This window comes from Myotis myotis, unplaced genomic scaffold, assembly GCF_014108235.1.
Source record: "Myotis myotis isolate mMyoMyo1 unplaced genomic scaffold, mMyoMyo1.p scaffold_m19_p_7, whole genome shotgun sequence".
Taxonomy (NCBI): Eukaryota; Metazoa; Chordata; class Mammalia; order Chiroptera; family Vespertilionidae; genus Myotis; species Myotis myotis.
In genome coordinates this window covers 91446439-91473175 of record NW_023416379.1, presented here as the reverse complement: position 1 = coordinate 91473175, position 26737 = coordinate 91446439, and the positions used below count along the sequence as shown (strand labels likewise).

The 26737-nt window shown below is 55.5% G+C and overlaps 1 protein-coding gene across 2 annotated transcripts; it reads left to right on the top strand.

Moving 5' to 3' along the window:
* Positions 1–12722: 12722 nt before the first annotated feature.
* PI16 (peptidase inhibitor 16) lies at positions 12723–22643 on the top strand. 2 transcript variants are annotated; one of them, XM_036317654.1, is made up of 6 exons: positions 12723–13783; positions 17963–18184; positions 19985–20094; positions 20343–20431; positions 20869–21549; positions 21733–22643. In XM_036317654.1, exons 1-6 carry the CDS (start codon positions 13613–13615, stop codon positions 21852–21854), a joined length of 1395 nt encoding a protein of 464 aa, XP_036173547.1. In that variant the 5' UTR covers positions 12723–13612; the 3' UTR covers positions 21855–22643. The 2 variants fall into 2 exon arrangements, with proteins under 2 accessions (XP_036173547.1, XP_036173546.1); XM_036317653.1 differs by having other exon boundaries at positions 12725–13783; positions 20866–21549.
* Positions 22644–26737: the final 4094 nt, after the last annotated feature.

Genomic DNA, 26737 nt, shown 5'->3' with positions numbered 1-26737 from the left:
TGTTTTGATCTTCTATGACTTTTGTCTTCTCTCCTTTTAATACTTGCCTTTCACTTTATTTACCATGATTATCTGAAAGGTTTCCTCTGTTAATTTGTTTTTCAGCCATATTTATTGCTTCTTGTTGTTTCTGATGTGTTAGCTGTATAAGGACCCCGCAGTTTGTTTCCTTTTTATCTCATTCTGTCATTTCATCTTTGCTTACTTTTTTGAATTCATGTCGTTAAATTTTTCTGTAGTTCAAAATGCTACAGGAAATTTTTTCTGTTCCGTGGATTAGATTTTCCTTTATACTTGGGTTTTCAGTAATCACACGCATGCTCCTTTCTTTATTGTTTCTCTCATGTTTGTAAGGCTATCACCACTTCTTTTAAATGTCTCGGGCTTAATGTGACAGCTCCAGTCAGACCTTTTGTTCGCTTCTGTATAATCCGGGTATATTCTGAATTCTAACAGTATCTGTACCCACCACTAAGATTTAACAGATGTTAACATTTTTCCATATTAATGAAGTATTGATTTATGAAGCCCATTTAGTACAGGCATGCCTCAGAGATATTGCGGGTCCAGTTCCAGACCTCCGAAATAAAGTGAGTGTTGACTGGGCCGGCATGGCTCAGTGGTTAAACGTTGTTGACCTATGAACCAGGAGGTCACAGTTCGATTCCCGGTCAGGGCACATGCCCAGGTTGCCGGCTCAATCCCCAGTGTGGGGCGTGCAGGAGGCAGCTGGTCAGTGATTCTCTCTCATCATTGATGACTCTCTCTCTCCCTTCCTCTCTGAAATCAATAAAAACATTTAAAAAATAAATGACGCGAGTGTCGCACGCAATAAAGCGAATCGTAATGTTTTGTTGGTGGAGGGTCTTGCTTCCATTGGTGAAGCTCAGCAGGTGAGGCTGCGTCCTTGCACCGAGGCCATTGCTCTCACACCTGAGGCCTCCCTCAGCCGAGACTCCTGCCCTTCCTGACCTGAGTGGACTTTGTCCTTCCTCACTCTGCCCTACTGAGGAACTCCTATTTCCTTAACTGCCTACCATAGTCCCTCCTTCCTTGTTTAAAAAGCCCTTATTTTCCACCCCCACCTGGAGAAAGGACTGAAAACTCAGTTAATGATTCCTAGTAAGTGTAAGAAATACAGCGTTCACCTGAAAACCGGCTGGATGAGCCCTCCCTCCCTCAGCCCTCAGGCAGGTGCCCGCACAGGGCCCCGCCCCTAGGAGCCGGGCCCCACAAGGGGAGGGCGGGGCCTCGGGAGGAGTCCCAGTTCTGGTTACAGGAGGTGACTGCTCTCATCCCTAACTCAGCGGGGCTCCCCGGCTCAGGGGCCCTGCACAGAGCAGGCACTCACTGCTGCTCTCCCGCTCCTCTGTCCGCAGTTGCTTCCTCTCTCACTGAGGTCTGCCCTCCACTGCAGACAGGCTCCGCCAGTCACGAGCCCTCCTCCAAGTCGCTGAAAGCAGACCTAAAAGGCTCTCTGACCACCCTCTCCTTTGCTTTTTAATCCTCACCCATGGATATTTTCTCCATTGCTTTTTTTGAGAGAGTGGAAGGAAGGGAGGGAGGAAAGGAGGGAGGGAGAGAAACATCAATGTGAGAGAGACACATTGATCGGTTGCCTCCAGCATGAGCCCTAACTGGGCCCAGGATTGAACCTACAACCCAGGCCCATGCCCTTGACTGGGAATCAAATCCACAACCCTTCAGTGTGTGGGGAAATGCTCTAACCACTGAACACACCATCCCCCCCCCCTTTATGATAGACTAGAGGCCCGTTGCAGGAAGATTCCTGCAACAATAGAGTTTCCTCAGGCCTATTCCTACAAGAATAGGGCTTCCTGAGACCGGAGCGAAGCAGAGAGGGAGCGAAGCCTTCCAAGGCGGGCTTTGCTCCCTTCTCCGCTGCCTCACTCCCTCCCTTCTCTGCCGCTTGGCTCCCTCCCGTCTCCACCACTTCGCTCCCTTCTGCAGTGCTTGGCTTCCTTCTACGCTGTCTTCAGTCTTCGCTCCGCGCCTGTGTATGCAAGTTAACCGCCATCTCTGTTGGGTTAATTTGCATATCGCTCTAATTTGCATATCGCTCTGATTGGCTGTCCCTCCATAGCGGAGGGACAGTCAATTTGCATGTTTCTCTTTAATTAGTGTAGATAGGTAGTTAGTTGGTGGTAGAATCAGGAGAGGAAGAGCCCAGCCAGTGCTCTGACCACCATCCTCCTCAGTTGGTGACATCCTGTCTATTTCTGCTCCCGCCCTCCCTAGTTCTCGGCTCCCCTGGCCCAGTCCACCCTGAACCCTCTGTGACTCACCTGGTGGGTGTCACCACACAGCCCCGTACCACGCTCCACCTTTGTCCCGTCTGCTGCCACCCAGCTTTCTTCATTCTGTCTGGCCTGGGTTTGAGGGTCAAGGGCAAAACTCGTTCTTTTCGGGGGAAGCCAGCTCCTTCCATGTTCTGTCGGAGGGCCCTGCTGCTCTCCTGCCCTCTGGGCCCCTCGGCAGCTCACAGAGGCAGAGGTGACCACTCTCTGGCCGCTCACCAGATCCCTTCCTGGTGCGGGCACCTCACAGACGTGCAGCCGACTGCACACTCGAGCCTCAGGGAGAACGAACGAAGTCCAGGAAAAGCTCTTGGTCCCGGGCCCCCGCCCCCCTCCCCCCGCCCGGCCCCCAGTGCCAGCAGCTCTGCCCCCTGCCAATCTCCAGGCGTCTGAGCCCGAGCCAGGCAGGGCACACGGGCTGTACCTGTTAGGCTTCTGTCCAGATGCCCAGCCTCAGGCCCGCCGGGCTACAGGAAGGAGCGCGGCCCCGGCCCCTCGTTGAGGAGACACGGGGAACCGGGTGAGGTGCGTCAAGAACCGAACGTTGAGAAAGAAACCACATCCACACACAATGAATGAATGGAGCAGGTGTGCAGTCACCCGAAGAAGTGGCTCCCAGATTTGACTGAAACCAGCATGGCGATACGACACAGGCAAACGGTGAACACGGCCCGTGGGAAGGTGGCAGAGCGGCCACCGTGGGAGCCCAGGAAAGGGAGCCCAGGAGCAGGGCTGGCGGTGCCCACCTGCGGAGACAGTGCCCTCGGCTGGGGGCATCGGACCTTGCCCACACCTCTCTGGACTCGGAAGCTGCACCCACACCAAGCTGCGAGGAGAGCGCGGAGGGCGGGCCTGGGTGGCCTGGAGGCCCCGTGCAGCCAGGCTGGGGCTCCGGGACGGAGGCTGCAGGATGAAACTAGGAGAGGAGGCCGGAGCGGGCCTCAGAGACACAACCGCCTTCCGTGGAGGGAGGGCAGGGGGCAGACATTCCAGAATGAGGGGCGGCTGTTCTACCTGGAAAGTGAAGGCACAGGGAGGAGCAGCGAGCTGTGTGCAGAGGACTGGGAGGTGGGCCGACACAGGGAGCCTGGGCAGGGCCAGGTGTGGGGGCCTGGGGTCCAAGCAGATGTGACAGGAATGGGAGCCACTGGCTCCTGAGAGGGAAAGACGCGGGGTGACGGTGGTGTCTGAGAGCCTGCAGCCTGGCTGGGTGGCTGACGGACACAGGGCAGGGACAGTGTGTGTGGGGGGCGGGATGGGGGGGTGGACAGAGACCAGGGCCAGGCGGGCAGTGGGAGGGTGCGAATAACCCGGGCTCAGGGCCACTGGACGTGAAGGAGTTAGGAAAGACAGGCAGAGATGTGCACAGAAAGGATCGTCCAGCGTCACTTGTATTAGCAAATGTCCCGAGTGGGAAGATGAGTAAGTAGAAGGCTGTGTATTGAGCGGTGTGGATCCAGGGGCCTCGTGTAAGAAATCCTAAAAAGGAGAGAGGGAGGGAGGGAGGAAGAGAGGGAGAGAGGGAGGGAGGGAGGAAGGGAGGGAGGGAGGGAAAGAAAGAAAGCCAGTGTTAGAGGCAGCAAGCTCGTACTGGCCAATGCAGTAACCACTGGCCGCACGTGGCTATTTAAACTTTAATTAAAATAAAAAGTGCGACCCCTCAGTCACACTCGCCACATTCAAGGCTGGGTAACCGCTTGTGGCTGGTGGCTGCGGCCTCTGGACAGCGCTGGGGTTTGGGACAGACAGAGTGTGACGCTGAGCGCGGGGTTTGGGACAGACAGAGTGTGACGCTGAGCGCGGGGTTTGGGACAGACAGAGTGTGACGCTGAGCGCGGGGTTTGGGACAGACAGAGTGTGACGCTGAGCGCGGGGTTTGGGACAGACAGAGTGTGACGCTGAGCGCGGGGTTTGGGACAGACAGAGTGTGACGCTGAGCGCGGGGTTTGGGACAGACAGAGTGTGACGCTGAGCTGGGCACCGTGTGGCGAGAGTAGACGGAAACCAGGCAAATGTCAGACAGTCGGCCAGCGCCGTGTGGAGAAGCAGGAGTTAGGATCGGAGAAGGGGCCCGGCTGCCGTGCTCTGGCCCTGAGCCCGTGGCGCCCACGTGAGTGCTCGCTCACGTGACCCGCGCTCCTTTCCCCGCGGGAAGGTTGCACAGCCAGCGCACGCTTAGAGAAGACGGGCTGGGCATGAGGGACCCTGAGGTGGAGACAGGAGACCAAAGGCTGACCCTCCTGCTGGGAGACACGAGTCCCGTCCTTGTGTCCACGCAGCCCACGTGTGCCACTCAGCTGCCCTGGTCGCCGTCACCATCCTCCATCCTCACAGACACTGCGCGGGTCCTCGCTGCCATGGTGACCGGCCTGCGGCCAGCTAGGAAGGGTCGGCACAAGCCCCGGCGCAGCTTGTCTCCGGCTGGCACACTCACTTCGTGGGTGTCCCTCTCGCCCCACCACTGCCCCCACATTCTGCCCCCATGTCCCTTCCCACAGGCTCCCCCGCAGCAGCTCCCTGACCAAGCCGGGCCCCCCACTCCTAACGAGGGCCTGTGCCTCGTGGGTCCCCCGGCCAGGACCGGGCAGCTGTGCTCTGCAGGGAACTGTCTGCACCAGAAGCCAGTGGCCCCGGGGAGGTCTGGGCCAGGCGCCCAGCCCGCCGAGGCCGAGGCTGCTGGCCGCAGCTCTGGGCTCTGCTGAGTCTGGCACTCAGAGGCAGAGGGAGCCCTGGTTATAATCTGGGGCTTGCAGTGTGCCAGGCCCTTCTCTCTGGGGCAATACATTGTGGTCCCTCACCCGGGGGGCGGATGCCCTCTCCACAGAGCCCCTCAGTGCCATCCCGGAGCCATGACCCCAGGCCAGGAGCTGAGGGGTCCCGTCAGCCCTGCTGAGCCCCCGGGCCCTGCCCCTCTCCACCTGCGTGGAGCAGCCGCCGCCTGTGTCCAGTGCTTTATCCATTAATGGCATTCGTTCATTTTACGGACTCGCCCCGGCCAGCCTCTGAGGCAGATGGCATTACCCCATTTTACATAGGAACACAGTGAGGTTTGAGGGCGAGGATTTGTTCAGCGAGCGAGTGACAGGCTTAGAGTCTGCATGGGGAGCGCCTGCTGCCTCCTCAGAGCTCTGACCTGCTTTCCCTCCCTTCCTCTGTCTCATCCTCCAGCCTCTCTCTGCACCTCCATCCGGGTGTCCCCCACCTCTGTTCTCTCCTCTTGCTCCCTCTCCCCCCACCCCCGAGAAGCACAAAGGTGGGCTCGGGGTGCAGCTCTGTGGCTTCTGGTTGAGTGAGCTCCGAGTCCTCAGGAACCCGTGCCCCATCCAGGCGACTCCCTTCCCGGGATCCCTCCCACCCACAGCCTCGGGGGAAACTGTGTGGAGAGGGTCCCTGAAACTGCTCCAGGGGGAAAGAACTCGGGAGGGTTCCCAGACTTTCCAGGACTGGGTGTCACTTTAGTTCGAGGCAGGAGTGGCAGGAAGCAGGGCCAGGTGGTAGGGCAACAGGGTCAAGGGAGGCAAAGGCAGGGGACACCTCCCCACGCAGGACGGTGTGAGGCACGTGGGGGAGCGAGCAATGCCTCCAGTCTCTGGCCCCTCACACACGCGCCCGCTGACAGCAATGACTGGCCATGGGCGGGGGGGGGGGCAGTCCCAGGTGGCGCCCCTGTCATTCTCCCCAACAACGGGAAGTAGAGGCCTGGGGAGGGCAAGCCTGTGCTTCGTTCAGGAGGAACCTGCCCTAAACCCGGGTCTGAAAACCAGGAGGGCGTTTGCCAGCGAGGGCGGCGCGGGGTGCGGGCAGGAGGCCTGGCGTTGTCTTCTCCATCACCCGGCAGAACCACCATCTTCAGCACTGGGCCTGGACAAAGATCTCACAGGGTCCATACTGCTGCGGCCCAGATTTGGGGCTCACGGTGGTGGAACTAAAGACTCTGCCATTGTCAGACCCTCCAGTGGCTGCGACTGCAAAAGCCAAGCTTCCGGGGGGTTTGGGCTCGGGCCGGTGACCTTTGGTTTCCATGAGAACAGAACGTGGCCGCCAGCAGTGTGCCTGCCGCACGCATTCCTACGGAAGACACGCTGAGCTACAGGGTGAGGTGGACGAAGGAGAAAACAGCCACATCTCGGCCAAACCGTGCCGCGGGCCCAAGGTTCAGACGTGTCTCTAAGACCAGCTGTAACCTGCTGTCTGACCTGGGGCCCGGCTGCGTGAATGACAGCACGGGGACTGCCTGGAACACTCTGTAGCCATGGAAAGTGGTGGCTCTAAAGGTATGGAGCGAGTTGGAGAAGTTACTTATGACAAACGATCAGAGAAAAAAGCCAGAACCAACATTCCCCAAGTGCTACTGTTCCACTCAGGACACACAGAGAGAGAGAAGAGACCAGGACTGCGCTGCTCAGGCGACCAGCCAGGACGGGTTTGCTTTTGTAAGACGTCCATTACAAACCAGTCGTTTTGTAAAATACCATGAAAATAAAAGACAGGCATACATCCATTAAAGGACTATTTTACAAAATATCCTAAAAACTCAAAACTCAATAGTAAAAAAAAAAACACCCACAACAACTCAGTCAGCACATCGACCCAGGAACCAAGAGGCCACCAGTTCGATTCCCAGTCAGGGCACATGCCCGGGGTATGGGCTCGATCCCTAGTGGGGGGCGTGCAGGAGGCAGCCAATCAATGGTGTTCCTCTCTCATTGACGTTTCTATCTCTCTATCCCTCTCCCTTCCTCTCTCTCTCTCTAAAAAAATAAATCAATAACAACATATTTGTAAAAAACAACAAAGCAATCCAATTAGAAATGGATGAGTCATGAGCAGACACTTCACCAAAGCGGATGGTAAGTAAGCGTATGAAAAGATGTTCGCCATCCTTATTCCCTAGGAAATGTGACTTAAACCACAGGGAGCGCTCACTGCACACCTGTGCAATGGCTGCGTCCGTTTCTGAGGGCTGCCTCATAAATTGAGTGGCTTCAAATCATTCTCCCATGGTTCTGGAGGCCGGAGTCTGAAATCCAGGTGCTGGCAGGCCACGCTCCCTCCTTCCTCGCCTCTTCCAGCGCCTTGAGCTGCTTGCGATCCCAGTGCATCTGCCCTTGTAGCTGCATCAGCCCAACTCTGCCCCTTTGTCCCCCAGCCGTCTTCCTGTGTCTGCGCCTTCACAGGGCCTTCTTATATGGACACCAGTTATTGGGTTTAAGGCCCGCCCTGAACCCTGTGTGCCTTAACTTAATTGTATCTGTAAAGACCCCTTTTCCAAGTAGGATCCCATTCATATCTTTACAGGGGACATAATTCAACCCACAGTGATGGCTAAAATAAAAACTAGGGATCAACACAAGTGCTGATAAGGGTGTGAAGGAGCTAGATCCTCATCCACGGCAGCTGGGAAGCAGTCTGCAGTTCACCACGGGACCCCGCGTCGAATTCTCAGCGTTTGTCTCAGAGGAAGAAAAACCCACGTTCACACAAAAATCCATCCACAATGTTCACAGCAGCTTTATCCTAACAACACAAACTGGAAACAACCCAAATGTCCTTCAGCCGGTGAGTGGCTAAACAAACCGTGGTACACGTCTATACCGTGGGATACTATTCCGCCATATAAACGAGTGAGTTATTGATACACGCAGTGACCTGGATGGATCCAAGGGCGTTTATGCTTAGAGAACAAGCCAGCCTCCAAAGGGTGCATGCTGTACGATTCCATTTATAGAATCATATTCTCTTTTTTTGTAAATCTTCACTTAAGAATATGTTTTTATTGATTTTAGAGAGAGGAAGGGGGGAAGAGAGAGAGACAGAGAGACAGAGAGAGAGAGAGATGGGAAAGAAGTATTGATCAGTTGCCTCTGTATGCTTCCTGACCGGGGATCAAACCTACAACCTAGGTGTGTGCCCTTTTGGTGAATGAGACAATACTCCACCAACTGAGGGTGGGTCATTTATAAGCTATTTCTGAAATGATGAAAGTACAGGATGCAGAACAGAGTAGTGGTTGCGGGGACAGGGTTAGGGGTGGGGGTCTGATAATAAAAGGCTAGCAGGAGAGAGTCTCTCTAAGTTCTGTATCTTAGATTTCATGATGACAACGCAAATCTGAGATCAAATGGCACAGAACTGCCCTAACTGGTTTGGCTCAGTGGATAGAGCATCGGCCTGCGTACTAAAGGGTCCCAGGTTCGATTCTGGTCAAGGGCATGTACCTTGGTTGCGGGCACATCCCCAATAGGAGATGTGCAGGAAGCAGCTGATCGATGTTTCTCTCTCATCGATGTTTCTAACTCTCTATCCCTCTCCCTTCCTCTCTGTAAAAATCAAATATATATATATATATATATATATATACACACACACACACAACAAATGGCACAGAACCACACACACACATACGTATATGTGCACACAGGTGAGTGGAATCTCATTGAGGTCTGATATCAGTGAACAGAAAACAATGTCAGTTTTCCTGTTTGATATTGTGCCAGAGTTCTATTAGGCGTCACCATTGGGGGGAAGCTGGGTAAAGGGTTCCTTGGACTCGATGTGTTATTTTTGTGACTCTCCATGAGTCTAGTTATTTCAAAATAAAAAGTTTAAAAATTGATTCTTAGAAAAATGAAATAGCAGATTTTAAAAGGCCCAGTTTTTTTAAAAAAAATACATTTTTATTGATTTCAGAGAGGAAGGGAGAGGGAGAGAGAGAAACATCAATGATGAGAGAGAATCATTAATCGGCTGCCTCCTGCACGCCCCCTACTGAGCCCACAACCCAGGCACATGCCCTTGACCAGAATCGAGCCCAGGACCCTTCAGTCTGCAGGCCAATGCTCTATCCACTGAGCAAAGCGCAGGTAGGGCAAAAAGGCCCAGTTTTTCCTTCACAGATTGATGGAAACACCCATGTCAGCTTGCTGAAGGGTTTCTCGGTGCTCACTGTTAGTTCCCACACCTGCTGTGCTGAGAGCAGTGACCATCGTCTGGCAGGAGAGAGAGGCACCTGCTCAAAGGCTAGAAGCCAGCACAGAGGTGGAATTCCCCCCGTTGCCGTCAGTGTTTATGGCGGAGTTCTGCTGTTCAAGTGGAACGTGGTCTAAATTCAAAATAAAATACATATTCCTCTGAGTCAGAAAACGTGCAGATCAGTAGATGTCAGCCACAGCCAGGCCCCATGTGCCCGGTTTTGTCGTCTCTTGCTCCCTCTCCCCTCCCCTGCCTGTCTTCCATTCCTCTCCTCCCTGTGGGCTCGCCTTCAACTGCCCTCTCTGCAGGGGCAGGTCAGGCTCTGGCCCCACCCCTTGCCACTGCTCCCCTCACCACAACGCTGGGGAAATCACTTCACCTCTTGCGTGTGTGGGGATTGCAAGGCCCACCTGGGGGCTGTCATGAGGAGTTGCCCCCGGGGCGAGGGAAGGTGCCCAGGCCGAGCGGGGCTCTCTGGCTGCACACCCCTGGTCCCCAAACACTCTCGCAGGCTCTGGTCTTAACTAGTCTTTGTTCCCAACTCACCTTCCCTGTCATGCAAACCAGGCTCCTCCTCCTCTGCCTCCCCCGTCCACAGCCATGCGCCCCCACACCAGCATCCTGCCTCCCACGGGTGTGTCCTCCCCTCCAGCTTCAGCCTCTGCGACAACCTGGGGCCCCGTAAGCTCTTCCCCCATCATAATGATATGAACACATTCCACTGGCTAACTCCATGAGCACTCGGTATGTGCCAGGCACCATCCCACGCCCTATCCATGTACTAACTCATTTCATGCTTTCACTCCTACGAGATAAGTTCTGTTCTAAGCCCACTTTACAGGTGAGGAAACTGAGGCTAGCAAGCAGGGAAATAACTTGCCCAAGGCCACCCCGCTGGTAAGCCCCACGCTCTTATCCACAGCACTATATGCCGTGCGGCCTCCTGCTTCATGGCAGCAAGAACTGGGCTGTCGCACTCAGCAGCTCAGCACCCGGCTCTGTAACCCTTTGCTGAGAGAGTGAATGAGTGAATGAGTGAATGAGTGAATGAACGAATGCTGCCCGTTGTGCTCGGCTTATAAAGCTATTTCCCTCTGCTGCAGAGAAGCCAGGCAAGGCATGAGGGTGGCACCAGGGCAGCCTGCAGCACCAGTGTCTGCTCTGCCCAGTGGCTTCTGAGCACCCTGTCCCTCCCCCCGCTGAGTCCAGCACCTCCCAGGCCAGGCCTTCAGCACCTTAACTCCTGTGATGTCCATGTTTCCTTCTAAGTCTTCCTATTTCATCCTCAAGACCAAGCTTCAGGGACTCACCACGTTCTCTTGTCCACAGAGAAAGATCTCCATCTCACAGCTTCAGCGGCCGAACGCCCTGGGAAGCTGCCCAGCGAGCTGCTGTAGGTCTAACCTGCTTTCTCTTAGTCTTCTCTCCTGCACTCTGATGTTCCCCAGTATCTTCTCCTCTTCCCCGCAGACCAACCCATTTTCCTGCACTCTTCTAATTCGCCCCCATGCTATGCTACACTCTGCCTCCTGAATCTTTCTTCTCCCTTTTTCAGCTACCCATGTATTTCCTTAATCATCTATACATATAAAAGCCTAAGTGACCGGCCAACCATTGACCATTCGACCGGTAGCTATGACACACACTGACCACCAGGGGGCAGATGCTCAATGCACAGGCATGGAAACATGGAACAGAATGATGAATCTCAGAGGGGAGGGAGGAAAAGGAGGGTGGAAAGAAATTAGCCAAAGATCTTATATGCATTCTAGAGGCCCGGTGCATGGATTCATGCACCGGTGGGGTCCCTCAGCCTGGCCTGCGGGATCTGGCCGAAACCAGCAGTCCAGCATCCCCAAGGGGCCCCGGATTGTGAGAGAGTGCAGGCCAGGCCAAGGGACCCCACCAGTGCATGAATCTGTGCACCAGGCCTCTGGTTTTAAATATAGTTATCTGAAAATCTTCTAGATTGTTCTATTACTCAAATTTTGGAGACAGAAATCCTCCTGTTTGTGTTGTATGCCATTGCTCATGGTAGCTCAGTTCCTCATGTGTTTTTATAATTTCTGACTGTGAGCTAAAGCTGGGGATTTTTTCCCCTCATGGATGGCCCAAGCTGAGTTGTGAAAGCTCCCTCCGGATATGATTTTGCCTTTGTTTCTGCTGAAACTACCCCCTACCACTACTCAATTCGCCCTACTATGGACCAATTTAAGAATCCCCAAGTTATTATTAGTGTTGCTGTAAAATGTACAAAACATAAAGTTTAATATTTTAACCATCTTCTGTGAACAGTTCAGTGGCATTAAATCCATTCACATTGTTGTGCAATCATCACCACCATCCATATCGAGAACCTTTTTTGTTGTTGTTAATCCTCCCCTGAGGATATTTTTTCCATTGATTTTTAGAGAGAGTGAAAGAGAGGGGGAGAGAAACAGAGAGAGAGAGAGAGAGAGAGAGAGAGAGAGAGAGAGAGAGAGAGAGAAAGGGAGAGGGATAGAGATAGAAACATCAATGAGAGAGAAACATCGCCCATCGGCTGCCTCTTACACGCCCCTACTGTGGCTAAAGCTGCAACCCAGGCATGTGTCCTGACCGGGAATTGAACCAGTGACCTCTTGGCTCATGGGTTGACGCTTAACTGCTGAGCCACACCAGTCGGTCATGTCTTTGTAGTTTTTCATGTAGGAGTCTTTTGCCTCCTTAGTTAAGTTTATGCCTAAGTATTTCACTCTTTTTATTGCTATTAAAAATGAAATCATTTTCTTTTTTAAAAATAATATATTTCTTCAAACTTCCAATTGCTTTTTAAAATTGATTTTTAGAGAGAGGGAGAATAAGAAAGAGAAACATTGATTTGTTGTTTCACTTACTTATGTGTTCTTTAGTTGTGCCCTGACCCGGGGATCAAACCCACAAACTTGGTGTATCAGGACGACGCTCTAACCAGCTGAGCTATCCGGCCAGGGCTGGAACTATTTTCTTAATTTTCTTTTTGGAGTGTTCATTGCTGTGTATAGAAACACAACTTCTTTTGTGGGTTGGTTTTGTATTATGAGACTTTGCTGAACTTTTTAATTAGTTCTAATCGTCTTTTTGTGGTTGAATCATATGATTTTGTTTTTGCTTTTGTTTTTACTCAGAGACCTGAGCAGTGACAGGTTTTATTGCATCTTCCAAAGCCAGTAAACAGACTTCTTCCTGGTCCCCATTCACTGAGCGTGCAGGCTTCGCGGATCCCAGCTGAGCTCCACAGCACTGGTTCCAGCTGCCTGCCTCATGAAGGCCAAGACCTCAGCCCCGCCCTGCATGGTCGCCTCGTCCAAGCGTTTGCCCACGGGGCCTCCTTCCCTCCAATACCCTCCCCTCAGAGCCCCTGCTCATCAGCTCATCACCCCACTGCGTTTCTGCTCTCTGGATTTGAAAAATGAACATATTCTATTTTCTACATATTCCGAGCAGGAGTAACCCCAGCACCCCACTTCCAAAGGCGCACCTCAAGCACCAGCGTTCTCAGAGAGCACATGGGAGCTGGCATCCTATCCACAGACAAGCCCTGCGACAGGACCCAGCTGGAGAGGGACGCAGCCAGTCCCTCCGCCAGTAAGCAAGCGTCTGCCTCCCCCTGGGGCTGGGAGCCGGCCAGGCTCCTGCCGTGCGGGTGGTGGTTGTCTACTGTTACGGAGGGCCTACTACGTGCCAGATACCGCACTGGGTGCTTTACGCGTATTCGATCTCATTTAACCCTGCTGCCAGCCCTGCGAGGCAGGTATGATTACTGTCATTGATTCAGTTCAGGAAGTTGCCAAAAACACAGCTAGCAAAGCTGCAGAACCAAGATTCAGACTTAGTTTGGCTCAACCTTTACCAAACACACCTTGTCTTCCTCCATCCTTCCAACGCCACCTGTGCCTTCCTCTTCTCGTCCAGTCCTCTGGGGTGTCTGTGCGGGCTCCCTTCCTCCGCTCTGTCCTCAGCACCCGTGGGTGTGACCTCTGCAGAGGGTGCTGTGCTGGGGGCCCGGGAGGACCTGTCCACCAGGAGGGATGGGCTGTGGCACTCCCAGGGTGCTTGGCCTGAGCCCCGTTACTGAGAGAAGGGAGGCGTTTGCCCAGGACTCCGAGGGGAGTTCCATCCTGGGAGTGAACCCAGCCCTGGTCGGGACCCAAGCACCCAGCCCTCCCCGAGACATTGTGTGAGCCGGCTGGGCCTCCAGACAGCCCCTCCCGCCGCCCCAGCCAGGGTGGTGCTTGTGTGGGAGGGACTTTAAATCCAGCTGCCAGACCCCTGGACAGCAGAGGCAGAGAGGGCTGGCCACCATGCACAGCTCCCGCAGTCTCCTGGCGCTGCTGCTGCCGCCGCTGCTCTTGCTGGGGGCCACCCCGGGGCCCGCCGGAGCCCTCAGTGATGAGGAGAGACGCACGATGGTGGACCTGCACAACCTCTACCGGGCCCAGGCATCCCCACCCGCCGCCAACATGCTGCAAATGGTGAGTGTGGTCAGAGGCGCCCACCTGCCAGGACTGAAGGGGTGCCGGGCCAGGGCCCCCACCAATCCCTCCCATCCCGTAGCCAAAGCTGTCTCAGAGGCTCACCTCTCCTGCCAGTGACAGAGTCTCTGAAATTATATGACTCACAGGCCCCATGGCAGCCCCATTATAGCGACGAGGAAGCCGGCTTAGGGGACAGGGTGGGCCGTCAGGGGCTGGCAGGTCACCAGCCGACAGAGCCGGGCCTGGGCGCCCCAGCTCCCCTCCAGTGGCCCTTTCCCAGCACTTCCTAAGATGCATGTGTCGCTGGGGTGGGGGTGGGGACACCTTGGTGACAACAATCTTTCAAGGAGGGGAGGAGAGGAAGCAGGGCGGCAGGAGCACGGCGCTGAGGTGGGCTAGCACGGGAAGTAGGCGGGGAGGACTCTGTCGGCCACTTGCACGACCCAAGGCTTTGGGCGAGTCCCTTAACCTAGGAAGGACCCTCAGTTCCTCTTCTGTGAAGCGAGGCTATAACTGGAGTCACACGTGTATCAATATGGCCTGAGTCTCGCAGATGGAATTTTGAGTTGGGGTGAAAATGAAACCTCAGCCCTAGCCAGTGTTGCTCAGTGGTTAGAGTGTTGGCCCATAGACTGAAGGGTCTCGGGTTCAATTCCGGTCCAGGGCACATCCCTGAGTGGCAGGCTTGATCCCCAGCCCCAGTCGGGACGCGTGCGGGAGGCAACCAGTCGATAAGTCTCTCTCTCATCGATGTTTCTCTCTCTCTCTCTGTCTCTCCCTCTCCCTTCCACTCTCTTTAAAAATCAATGGAAAAATGTCCTCCGGTGAGGATTAACAAAAAGAAAGAAAGAAATCTCAAACACATATATATTAGGATATAGTTACATGAAGTTTGAAAATGTAAAAAATACTGTTATATACAGGTGGCAACACGTGCTGATGGAGTAAACATCCATGGACAGCCTGCAGAAGACAGAGCCATTCAGGGGGTGGTTACCCTGTCACAGAGGGAGGGTTAGCTGATGGCAGTTAGGGCAGGATGTGCACCGTCAGGATTAGAAGAGATGAAGTGAGAAACTCACTCCTTCCTGCTCTCCCTGAGGCCTGGACTGGCCACCCCCTCCAGCCACCCTCAGGCAGCCTGGCAGGTTGATGGGCAGTGTCCAAGGAGCCATAACTGGCCCCCGAGAGCAAGGTCACTCTGGGGACCACAGCAGCAAGCCTGGGGGTCCGAGACCGGCGTTTTAACAGTCGAATCCAGTCTGGCGAAGTGACTCTGGCGGCCCCTTTACCGTCAAAGGCCTGTTTCCTGATCTATCACGAGGGGCTGGCAACCCTGCCCAGCGGGCCAGACAGGAGGACACAGGAGAAAGATCTTGGGGGGCTCTACAGACACACACAGCACCGCCATTCAGGCCCTGTTGGCCGGGGCCACCAGAGGCTGCGGACACAAACCAGGAGCCTGGTACCAGCTCTGCCAACAACTCTGCCTGAGCCCCAGAATTCATTGTTAGGTCCCAGTTTCCCCATCTGCAGAACCTTAATGCCCCCAGCCTTGCTGGCTGAGGCTGGGCCTACACAGGCTGGGAGCTGCTTTGCCTGCAGAGATGGGCCTCAGTGGGGCAACATTCCTGGAAGCAGCTGGGCACTGGGGGGCACACGGCTCAGGTGCAACTCTGCAGTGGTAAATGCAGAGACTCTGGAGCCAGAAGGCCTGGGTTCAAGGCTTTTTTTTGCGTGTGTAATATATTTTTATTGATTTCAGAGAAGAAAGGAGAGAGAGAGAGAGAGAGAAACATCAATGATGAGAGAGAATCGTTGATCGGCTGGCTCCTGCACGCCCCACAATGAAAGATGGAGCCTGCTACCCAGGCATGAGCCCCGACCAGGAATTGAATGAGGACCTCCTGGTTCATAGGTCGATGCTCAGCCACTGAGCCATGCCAGCCAGGCTCAAATTTTCACTTTGCCATTTATTAGCTGTGTGGCCTCAGCCAAGTTACTAAGCCTCTCTGTGCCTCAAACCTCCTCATCTGTGAATTGGGGATGATAACAGAACAGTCCCCTTGTAGCGTGGTTGTAAGGATTAAATGAATAAATATGTGGAAGGCACTTAGAACAGTGCCTGGCAATGAGTAAGTTCTCAGTAAGTGTTTGATGAACAAAAGGGAATGCTCGGGGGTGAGGCGAGTGGGGTTCCTGTGGACTCTTCTCTCTCCCTCAGCCTCCACATCGTTACCACCAGAAGGTTCCGTTTTCCTACCTCCTCCCCATCTCTCTGGCACAATCTGACTCAGCCTTCCAGTTCTCCCAGGACTAAGCCTCTCCCTGCTTCCCAGGCTCGGGCTGCACTGGCAGAATGGACGGCCCAGCACACAGGCCTGACCCCCCTGGAAGCCGTGCACTGGCTGCGAGAGCCCAGGACAAGGCTCCAGCCCCGAGAAGGCCCTCTGTGTGCCTGGCCCCCCTCTGCCTCCAGCCTCCGCTCCTGCCCACGTTCTCCTCCAGTCACCGAACTGCTTGTCTTTCCCCAGAGCACTGCTCCTCCCTCCACGCCTCTGCTCACGCCCCGCCTTTCTCTCGGGTCACCCTCTCCACAGGCCAAGCCTCACCTGAGAACTCTTGGCTACTGTCTCCTTCCCTGCATTCAGGTCGGGCTAAATGGCCCTCTTTGGTGCCTCGTACTACCCCTTGCGTATCTGTCGTTCACCACATGGCGGGCCAATTGATGGCTTATGATGATGTGAATTTGGGCTTCTTGGTCCTTGTTGTTGCCTCAGGGCTGGCACGGTGCCCAGGACTGTTGACTGAGTGAGTGAGTGAGTAGATGAATGGACTTGTTTTCACACGATGACCATGTGGCCAATGGGAGCGGGTGCTGTGACTCCTAAAACTCCCCAGGGATCTCTGGACCGCTGAGAAGCCTTAAGTCCCAGAGCAGTGACTCTAATGGTGGGACTCCAGGCATCTAGTCAGAATGGAAACGAGTGAGCTCCGCAGCAGAGATTGCCTTAAGCAGGGCCCTGTCTCGGTCGTCAGTGGTTGACAGACCCCTGCTGTGCCGGCCCTGTGCCGGCGGTGGGGGTGCGTCCCTGCCCCACCTGAAGGAGCTTACAGTCTAGCCTGCGGTCCAGCAGGCCATCCCCGTGCCCTGGTCCTTGGCCCCAGCACCCTGCCCCTTTACCACTCCCCACCTCCCACTACGGCCAGAGTTTGGGAGGACCGCAGGGACCAGTGATTTGAGACAAAAAGTCCCAGAGAGGGAAAGGGATTCACCCAAAGTCACCCAGCCGGGCTGTCCCAGCCCAGTGCTCCCATCCATGCCCCCGGCAGCGGCTACGGAGAACCGTGTGAGCATGGGCAGTGGGTGTGGACACAGGCCCCTCTCCTTAGAGCCGCCCCAGCTCTTGTGCTTTATGGCTGCCTGGCTCCCACAGCTGGATGGGCCCCCGGAGGGTGGAGCAAGAGTTGCGGCCAGGCAATGGTTTCCAGGAGAAGCCAGAACCAAGTTTAATGGGATCCAGGCCTCCCTCCTCAGCCCTTTGGTCAGATGCCTTGTTAGTCCCTCTTCCCACCCACTCTGAGGGGTGCCCCCAGCAGGGGACACACAACCTCAGAGGCCCCCTCACCTAAGTGCTGTCCGCCTGCTGTCACACGCGGTCCCCCGTGGAGAACTCTGCCTTTGGGAGGGGACATGCTTTGGCCACTGGGGCTCTCGGTGAGCGTCACTCCACACTGGACATGTGTGGTCCTCGGAGCAGCTCAGGCAGCCCTGGGAGGTGGGCAGGGGCCTCGCTGCCAAGTTTCACTTGGGATATTCATATTAATCCATAAGAACACTGTCCCAAACCTGATCTCATTTCCTGTTCCCAACACCCTGTGAGAATTCAGAAAGACTAGGCAATCGGTCCGAAGTCACACAGCTGGTGAATGGCCCCAAGTGCAGCCAACCCCACCACCGGTGGTGGCACTCACCCCCCACAGAAGCCACCAGGAGCGAGACCTGGGCCAGATCCCAGCCAAGACTCACCCAGCAAGGAGGGGAGGGTCTCCGGTCTCCATGGGCCCCGGGGAACCCCACCTTCTCCTCCTCCTGGCATCTGGGCATCCTCCCCTCGCCCCCCGGGTCCCCTTCGCCTTCACTGAGCCCAGGTGTCCTCGCCTTCCTTGCTGCAGCGGTGGGACGCGGAGCTGGCCGCCTTCGCCAAGGCCTACGCTCAGCAGTGCGTGTGGGGCCACAACAAGGAGCGCGGGCGGCGCGGGGAGAACCTGTTCGCCATCACGGACGAGGGCATGGACGTGCCGCTGGCGGTGGAGCAGTGGCACGTGGAGCGCGAGTACTACAACTTCAGCACTGCCGCCTGCGAGCCGGGCCAGATGTGCGGCCACTACACGCAGGTGTGAGGCCGAAGGTCGGCGGGAGGGCGGGCCGGGCGACGGGCGATGGGGATGGGCGATGGGGATGGGCGATGGGGATGGGCGGGGCCTCGTGGGCAGTGGGCAGGGCGGGGCCACCTGTCCCATCACCCCCTACCCCCACTCCCACAAGTGCCTTAGTCCACACTCTAAGCCCCGTTAGACCCTTCATAAAAGTTGTCCTTCCCCAGTTATTAATGACCATCTAGACCTGACAAAGTCTGCTTCTCAAACCCACTAAGCCATGTTCAGTTCATAAAAACCACAATCTGAAAACGAGGCCGCCCCTGGCCTCCCGGAGGCTGGGTGTCTCCGAGCCATTTCTGCCCGGTAGTTGCGGCACAGGCGCCCGACCAAGCTCGAAGCAGCCAGTCCTCGGGCTTAGGGCACCGCTTTGCCCCGGCAGCAAGGACCCCCACCTCTGCCTTCTCGCTCACGGCCCCTCTGTTGTCACGTCTCATGGTGTCTAAGTCGCTGCTTCTAATCTGCCAGTGACAAATAAAGCGAATAGATAATTTTGTTGTTTAAATTTTCGTTTGCTTTTAAAAACTACGTAAGGAAGAGCAAATTGTCGTGGAGGGAAGGTTTCGGGGCCCTCTGAGAGCTTGTCCCTGCCTCTCGCAGTCACTTTGGCTTATGGATTCTCACTGCATTTTGAAAGTTTGAGTTTGCAGATAAGAGGTGTCAGGGTGTGTGTTGGGGGGATAACATCAGGTTCCTGAATTCTCTTTTCCTCCTCCCAATGCTTATTTGTTGTTCAACAATAACACAAAGACAAGTTTTTTTTTTTAAAGACAAAAATAAACCAACCTCTTCCCACCCATATCCACCAATTCCATTTTCCAGTGCCTCGTTTGAGGGGTATTTTTAGTGCTAATCTTTAGGGCAGGAAATCCCAACATCACCCGCCTAGATCAGGAAGTCATGAGGGTGCAGCAGCCCTCCTCTGTACCCTGCCACCTCTCCCCCCACCCCATCCTCCACAGGGATTGCTGTCAGTGCCCAGCACGAGTGGGGCTGCCCCGCCTCACCCCAGCGTTCTCCGGGGCTGAGTGCACGTGCACTTGCTCATTTCTGCCTGGGAGATGCTCAGCAGTGGTACCTGGGGGACCTTCAGCTGATTTAAGCAAAGACCCCCGTCCTGGGGCGGGGGGAGGGGGACTGTGCAGAATCCACAGGCAGAGCCAGAACTCACAGCAAAAACCGGCCAGTTTGCGAGGCTCCTGGGCAGACGAGGCTGAGACATAGCGAGGGGAGCTACCGGGCTCCGCCCACGGTGGTGCAGGAAGACTGTTTTGACTCCCAGCAGCCAGGAGGCCCGTACTCAGAGACGGCAGGCCCCTGTTTCCTTGTGATGTGGACAAGTCCCACTTCCCAGGTGGCTTCTCCTGTTTCTTTCCTTGGAGTTTGCTTGTTGCTGAGATAAGATTCTCCCATTAGAAATGAATTCCTTTGGATAGACCCCTTGTTAAAAAGCAAGAGCCCCTGGGAACAGCCCGCAGGAAGCATTCACGGGGGCATATCCAAAGGGGTGGTTTTCAGAGGGAGAGAGGCCTGGTGAGACAGTGGCTGGCAGGGGAGTCGTCTGTTCAGGACAAGCCCACCACCCCACCCTACCCTGGCCCCGTGCTCAGAGATTTGTCCTTAAGCTGCATGTCATCAGGGGCCTGGATCTTACTGGCTGCAGGGTTGCTCCTCTCCCCACCTGCAGAGGCTGGTCAGAGAGGCACCAGCCAGGGGCCGCTCCGTCCACGCTAAACTGCTGGTTTTGCCCTCCTTCAGGTGGTCTGGGCCATGACAGACAGGATTGGCTGTGGCTCCCACTTCTGTGAGAAGCTCCAGGGCGTTGAGGAGACCAATGTCCATTTACTGGTTTGCAACTATGAGCCCCCGTGAGTCCCAGGGAGCCGTTCGGGTGGACAGGGCCAATCGGAAGGCTGGGTTGGACGCAGTCTAAGGAGGTGGGTGGGGGTATCTGGAGCCCAGGCCCTATCTGCCCCTGGGGGAGCTGTGAGGGCACCTGTAAGTCTGCTCTCATTGATCCAGCCAATGGGTTGGGGCACTTCCGGTCTAGGTGTGTGTTTAAGGGCTAGGGTTGCGAGGGACCCCCAACCCCCAGCATCCTCCTCGCCTCCTGCAGGGGGAACGTGAGGGGGAGGAGGCCCTACGAGGAGGGGACTCCGTGTTCCCAATGTTTCCCGGGGTACCGCTGTGAGAATTCCCTCTGTGGTGAGTCCGGGATGGGGTGGGGAGGGAGAGGGAAGGTGGAGCTCTGAGCAGTGCCTGGACTGGGGAGGGGCCCAGCGGGACACGACCTCCAGGGGCCCTCGCAGGCCCACCCCACCCAGGTTCCCAAGCCCGTTTTGCCCTCCTTGCACAGCCATTTTGACGCCTTCTCATTCCAAGTGAATGGATTTCAACCCTTGCAGCAGAGGGTAACGCCCCATAAGGAAGGGGAGGGGGGCAGATGGGAAAAGCCAGGTGGGCGGGGTGATCGGTGGGCGTGTTAGGAGCTGGGATCCAGCTGAAAACTGGAAAGGCGAGTGCAGAGAGAGGAAGTCTTGGACAAGGAGGTGGTGGAAGAGCAACTGTGAAGTAGAATTTATTATCAAAGGAATACGGGTCCCGCTTGGAGCACTAATGCCAGGCCTTGTCTCTCTTAGCAGAACCCATGAGCTTCCCAGAGGAGGGTCAGGAGGTGCCTCACCTGGAAGATGTAGAGGCCCCACCTTCCCTGGCAACTGAAACCTCAGGCTCAAGGAAAGGGGGGATCTCCTCTTCCCTGGCAACAGAAACTCCATCCTTCTTGGTAACAGAGGTCTCAGGCTCCCTGGCAACCACGGCTCTACCTACTGTAGAGACCAAGGCCCCATCTTCCTTAGCAACGGAAGGCCCATCCTCCACGACAACTGAGGCTCCACCGTCCTTCCCAACTGAGTTCCCTTCGTTTTTGGAAACTCACAGCCCGCTCTCCGTGGGTGAGGGAAGAGCTACCTCCCCCAGAGCGACCCATGATCCCATCCCAAAAGGGATAGACCAAGAGGCCAGCAAGACAAGCACGCCCTCCAAGAGCCCAGAGAAGTCTCTGCACCTCCAGGTGTCCCCGACAGGGACACAAGGGCTGCCACCCCACTCCCAGGAGGAGGGCAAGGCTGAGGCCAAGTTGCCTTCGTCCAGCGAGGTCTTGGCCTCAGCTTTTCCAGCCCAGGAGGAGCCAGATGAGCGGCAGGCCACGCGGGAACACAGCGGGCACATCTTCTCCAAGTCCCTGCCCAACTTTCCCAATACATCTGCCACAGCTAATGCCCTGGGCGGGCGAACCCTGGCCCTGCGGTCGTCCTTGCCAGGTAAGGCCTGTAGTGTCCATCCTACCTTCCTTCCGGAGTCCAGATTGTCACCAGGAGGGACATGTCCCCTCCGAATAGGAGCTGCCTCCTGGCTGCTGGGCCCCACCTGCATGCGTGGTGGGGTGGGTAGGAGGTCAGGCAGAGCGGCCTCCAGGCCGAGGCAAACCTTTTCCCTTCCTCTAGGTGCAGAGGACCCTGAAGGGCCTGAAGTCCATTCAGGGCTGAGCTCGGGCCCTGGTCACATCTGGGGCCCTCTGCTGGCTCTGTTGCTACTGCCTCCCCTGGTGTTGGCTGGAATCTTCTGAGAGGTCACTACTCAAAGGCGAGGCCTGGTGCGGGGACCTGGCCTCATGCCTGCTCTGGATCCTCCTTCTCCAAGTAAGAGGCCACATCTTCCCAGGCAGGTCCTGCTCTGTGGCCCAGCAGCCACCTCCAACCCAGCTTCTGGCACTGTCCCAGGAGTGCCCCTGCCCCGGGGTGGCCCGCCCCTCAGCTATGCAGACTGAGCAGTGTTCCCGTGGCCGGGGCCATGAACTTCTAGGGACAGAAGATCTCGGGGCTCTCCAGGAACCCCTTGGCCCTTCCCAGACCCCTGGCTTCTTCCTGGAGGCATCTGAGTCCCAGGCTATTCCCAGGTGTGCCTCCTGCCTTCCCAGGCTGAGGAGGTCAGCTGCCCTTCTGCCATCTCCCCCACCCTGTCCCCAGCCCCCCAGATAGAATGCTTCTTGGCTGATAGCCCTCTGGAAGGGAAGGCTGCAGGGCATGCGCCTCACCCAGACATCTTGCCTGGCTGCCAGTGAGCTCAGGTTGCCGCCCGATGACTGCATATCTGACCTGGACCCCTCTGATGTCAGTCCAGGGGTGAGGGGGGATTCTGGGGAGATCCCCGCCTGCCTGGTCTGGGTTGACTGCCTCTTCCAGGAAGGCGTTCTCCCAGAGAGCCTTCCTCTTCCTACTTGCTGTGTAGCTGGCGGGGGTGGGGTGGGTGTGAGGGGCAGATGGACCAGCCCCACCTGGTGGGGTGTTATGGGTGGGGCAGGCAGAGACCAGGAGAGGGAAGCAGCCCCTGACTCCTAATAAAAGCCTGTGTAAGAGTATCGTCTCCATGCTTGCGAGGGCAGGTGTCCCTGAGGAGGCTCAACACCTCCCCTACCAACCTGTGGCACCTGTTCTTTCACACCCCTCTACCCCCAAATACTCCGTTTTGTCCTTTGGGGCACCCTGCCTTTCTTTCATATCGGCACCCCCTCAAATCTTCATGTTGCTGGCAGGAGGGTAAGGGGCCAAGGGCACTGGGCTGACTCTCCAGCTCCAGGATTCACCAGTGGGGCCAAGTGGGGCTCTGTGCCCGGGGTCAAGGAGTGCCATGCAACCTCTTCTCGGGGGGCTGCTACCAGCCCCTCTGGGACACAAGGTCAGAAAGGGAGCTCATGCCAAGCCCTGGTGGTTGGAGGAGTCCTGAGAAAGGCCGAGTCCCAGACACTGCCCGGGGAGCACAACAAGATCGTGCAGAAGTGCAGTGAGGCAGGAAAGCCATACTAGGCGGGCAAGTGTGTGTGCAGGGCCAGCAACAGTAGGCGGCTGAGGGCGACTGGATGCCAAGCTGGTGTCGGTGAGGGGCAGAGCGACTGTCTCCAGGCCAAAGCCAGTGTCCACAGTTAAACAGGAAGCATGCAAGTCAGGCCACAAATGCCTGCCTTTCACATAAGTATAAAAATATGCCAGAGTGTATCTCTATTAAGATATAACTCACATAACATAAAATTCACTCATTTCAATTGTACCACTCAATGGTTTTAAGTGCATTCACAGGGTTGTGCAGCCATCACCAAGGTCAACTTTAGAATATATTTATCACCCTACAAGAAACCCCACACCCGTTGGCAATCACGTCCACTTTCCCTCCAAGCCCCCTTCCCCCACTCCTAATGCACCACTAATCTATTGTCTCTATGGACTTGCCTATTCTGGACATTTTGTATAAACAGAATCATATGCCACATGGCCTTTTGATCTGGCCTTTTCACGTAGCATAATGTTTTCAGGATTCCTCCATGTGTAGAATAGAGCAGTACAGTACGTCATCCTTTTTTATTACCAAGTAAAATTCCATTGTATGAAATGCGTCTTATTTACCCACCCATCAGGTAGTGGACGCTTCAGTTGTTTCCAGTTGGGGGCTATTATAATCATACTGCTATAAACATTCCTGTACATTTTTCATTTCTCTTGGATATATACCTAAAAGTGGTATCATATGTTAACTCTGGATCATATGGTAACTCTTATGTTTAACTCCCACCCCCCCCCCCCCGCCCCTGCCAAGTTTTATTGAGAAACTAGAGGCCCAGTGCACAAATTCATGCATGGGTGGTGGGGTCCCTCTGGGAGGCCTGTAGGGATCAGGCTAAAACCTGCAGTCCAACACCGCCTGCAGCTCCTACCTGCCGCTCCCACTCATCCTGGCCCCACTGTGCCTGCTGCGGGCTCGTGCCCAATCAGTCCCGATCTGGAGAAGCTCGTGCTGCCATAGCAGCGCTCACCAGCCATGAGCCCTGCGTCTGGCGCCCTCCCAAGGGGAGTGGCCTGCGGGATCAGGCTGAAACAGGCCCTCCAACATCCCAGGAGGGGTCCTGGATTGTGAGAGGGCACAGGACAGGCTGAAGGGCCCCACTGGTGCACGATCAGGCCAGGGAGATCAGGCCAGGGAGGGCTCCAGGGTGTGTCCAGCCTATCTCACTCAGTCCTGATTGGCCAGACCCCAGAAGCAAGCTAGCCTACTGGTTGGAGCATCTGCCCCCTGGTGGTCAGTGCATGTCATAGCGACTGGTCGACCAGTTGACTGTCTGCCCCCTGGTGGTCAGCAGCCTTACCATATCATTGGCATATTATGCTTCGATTGATTGTTCTGTTATTCTGCAGTTTGGTCTATTTGCATATTACCCTTCTATTATATAGGATAATTGACATACATCTCTGTATAAATTTAAACCTTGGCGGTCCAATTTTATTTTTGGAATTCAAACAGTCTGGACCAAATTAATTGACGGGATTGAATGTTGAACTAGTTTGCGGTGTCGACCTCAGCCTCGACGTTGGACCAAAAAGGGTTAAAGCATACTGCACGATGGTTTGATTTACATATATTGTGAAGTAATCACCACAATAGGTTTAGCTAACATCCCTCTTATAATAGGAAAGAAAAAAATTTTCTTCTTGTGAGAATTCTTACAGTTCACTCTCTTAATAATTTTCCTATATGCCTACCTACAGCAGTGTTAGCTACAGTCATCATCTTGTACATTACATCTCTGGTACTTACCTTAAAACTGGAAGTTTGCACCTTTTGACCACCTTCCTCCAATTTCTCCTCCCCCAACCCTCTGCCTGGTCACTACAAGCCTCATCTTTTCCTGTTTGGGTTTTTTAAAGATTCCACATATAAGTGAGATCATACAGTATTTGTCTTTCCCTGACTCATTTCACTTAGCCTTTAAGGTCCATGTATGTTGCCAATGGTAGGATTTCCTCATGTTTATGGCTGAATAATATTCCATTGTATAAATATACCAAATCTCCCTTATCCTTCATCCATGGGTGTACACTCAGGTTGTTTCCATGTGTTGGCTATCCTATCTAATAAAAGAGAAACATGGTAATTAGCCATACCTCCGCTACCCTTCCCATTGGCTAATCAGGGCAATATGCAAATTAACTGCCAGCCAAGATGGCGGCCAGCAGCCAGGCAGCTTGAAGCGAACATGAAGCTTGCTTGCTTCAGTGACGGAGGACTCCAACGTTCCCCGCCTGCCGCTGCCGGCCTCTGAGCTTTCAGTTTGAAACATTGTTACAAATATAGAAGGTAAACAAAACCCCAGAAACCTGCTTTCAGCCAGCCGGGATCTCAGAGCTGGAGTTGAAACAGTGTTTCGATTATAGAACCCAAACAAACGAAATACCTGCTTTCAGCAGCGGAGGCCTAAGAGCTGGAGCCAAGCCTCAGAGCTAAAGCTGGCCCAGAATAAAAAAGAAAAAAAGGCGCGGTTGGGAGCTTCAGTCACCCGCCAGCCTGAAAACAGCCCTCAGCCCCTCGCCCAGACTGGCCAGTCACCCCAGTGGGGACCCCCACACTGAAGGGTGTGTGACCAGCTGCAAACAGCCATCATCCCCTCATCCAGGCTGGCCAGGCACCCCAAAGGGGACCCCCACCCTGATCCAGAACACCCTTCAGGGCAAACCAGCCGGCCCCCACCAGTGCACCAGGCCTCTATCCTATATAGTAAAAGGGTAATATGCCTCCTGGCACTGGGATCAGCATGACAGGGGGCAGCGCCCAAACCCCCTGATCGCCCTGCGGCTGTGTGTGACAGGGGGCGGAGCAACAACCTCCCTATCCACCCTGCTCTGTTCGTGACAGGGGAAGGCGCCCCAACCCCCTGATCGCCCTGCGGCTCTGTGTGTGACAGGGTGCGGCACCCCAACCCGCCCCCCCCACGGGCCCTGCTCTGTGTGTGACGGGGTAGAGCCATAACCTCCCCATCGGCCCTGCCCTGAGTGTGACAGTGGTGGTGCCCCAACCCCCTGATCAGCCCTGCTCTGTGGGTGATAGCGGGTGGCGCCCCAACCGTCCCCCATGGGCCCTGCTCTGTGTGCAATGGGGTAGAGCCATAACCTCCCCATTGGCTCTGCCCTGAGTGTGACAGGGTGCAGCGCCCCAACCCCCTGATCTGCCCTGCTCTGTGTGTGACAGGGGACGGTGCCCCAACTCCCCTAACAGCCCTACTCTGTGAGTGACAGGGGGGAGCTCCCCAACCCTGATGGGCCCTGCTCTGTGAGTAACAGGGGGCAGTGCCCCAACCCCCCAATCGGCCCTACCCTGAGCATGACTGAGGGTGGCATCGCAACCTCCCGATCTGCCCTGCTCTGTGCATGACAGGGGGCGGCACCCCAACTCCCCAATCAGCCCTGCTCTGAGCCCGACCAGGGGCTGCACCTAGGAATTGGGCCTGCCCTCTGCCACCCAGGAGCAGGCCTAAGCCAGCAGGTCGTTATCTCCCGAGGGGTCCCAGACTGTGAGAGGGCACAGGCCGGGCTGAGGGAGCTCCCTCCCCCCCCCCCCCGAGTGCACAAATGTTTGTGCACCGGGCCTCTAGTCTCTATATATAAAAGCCTAGGTGACCGTTTGACC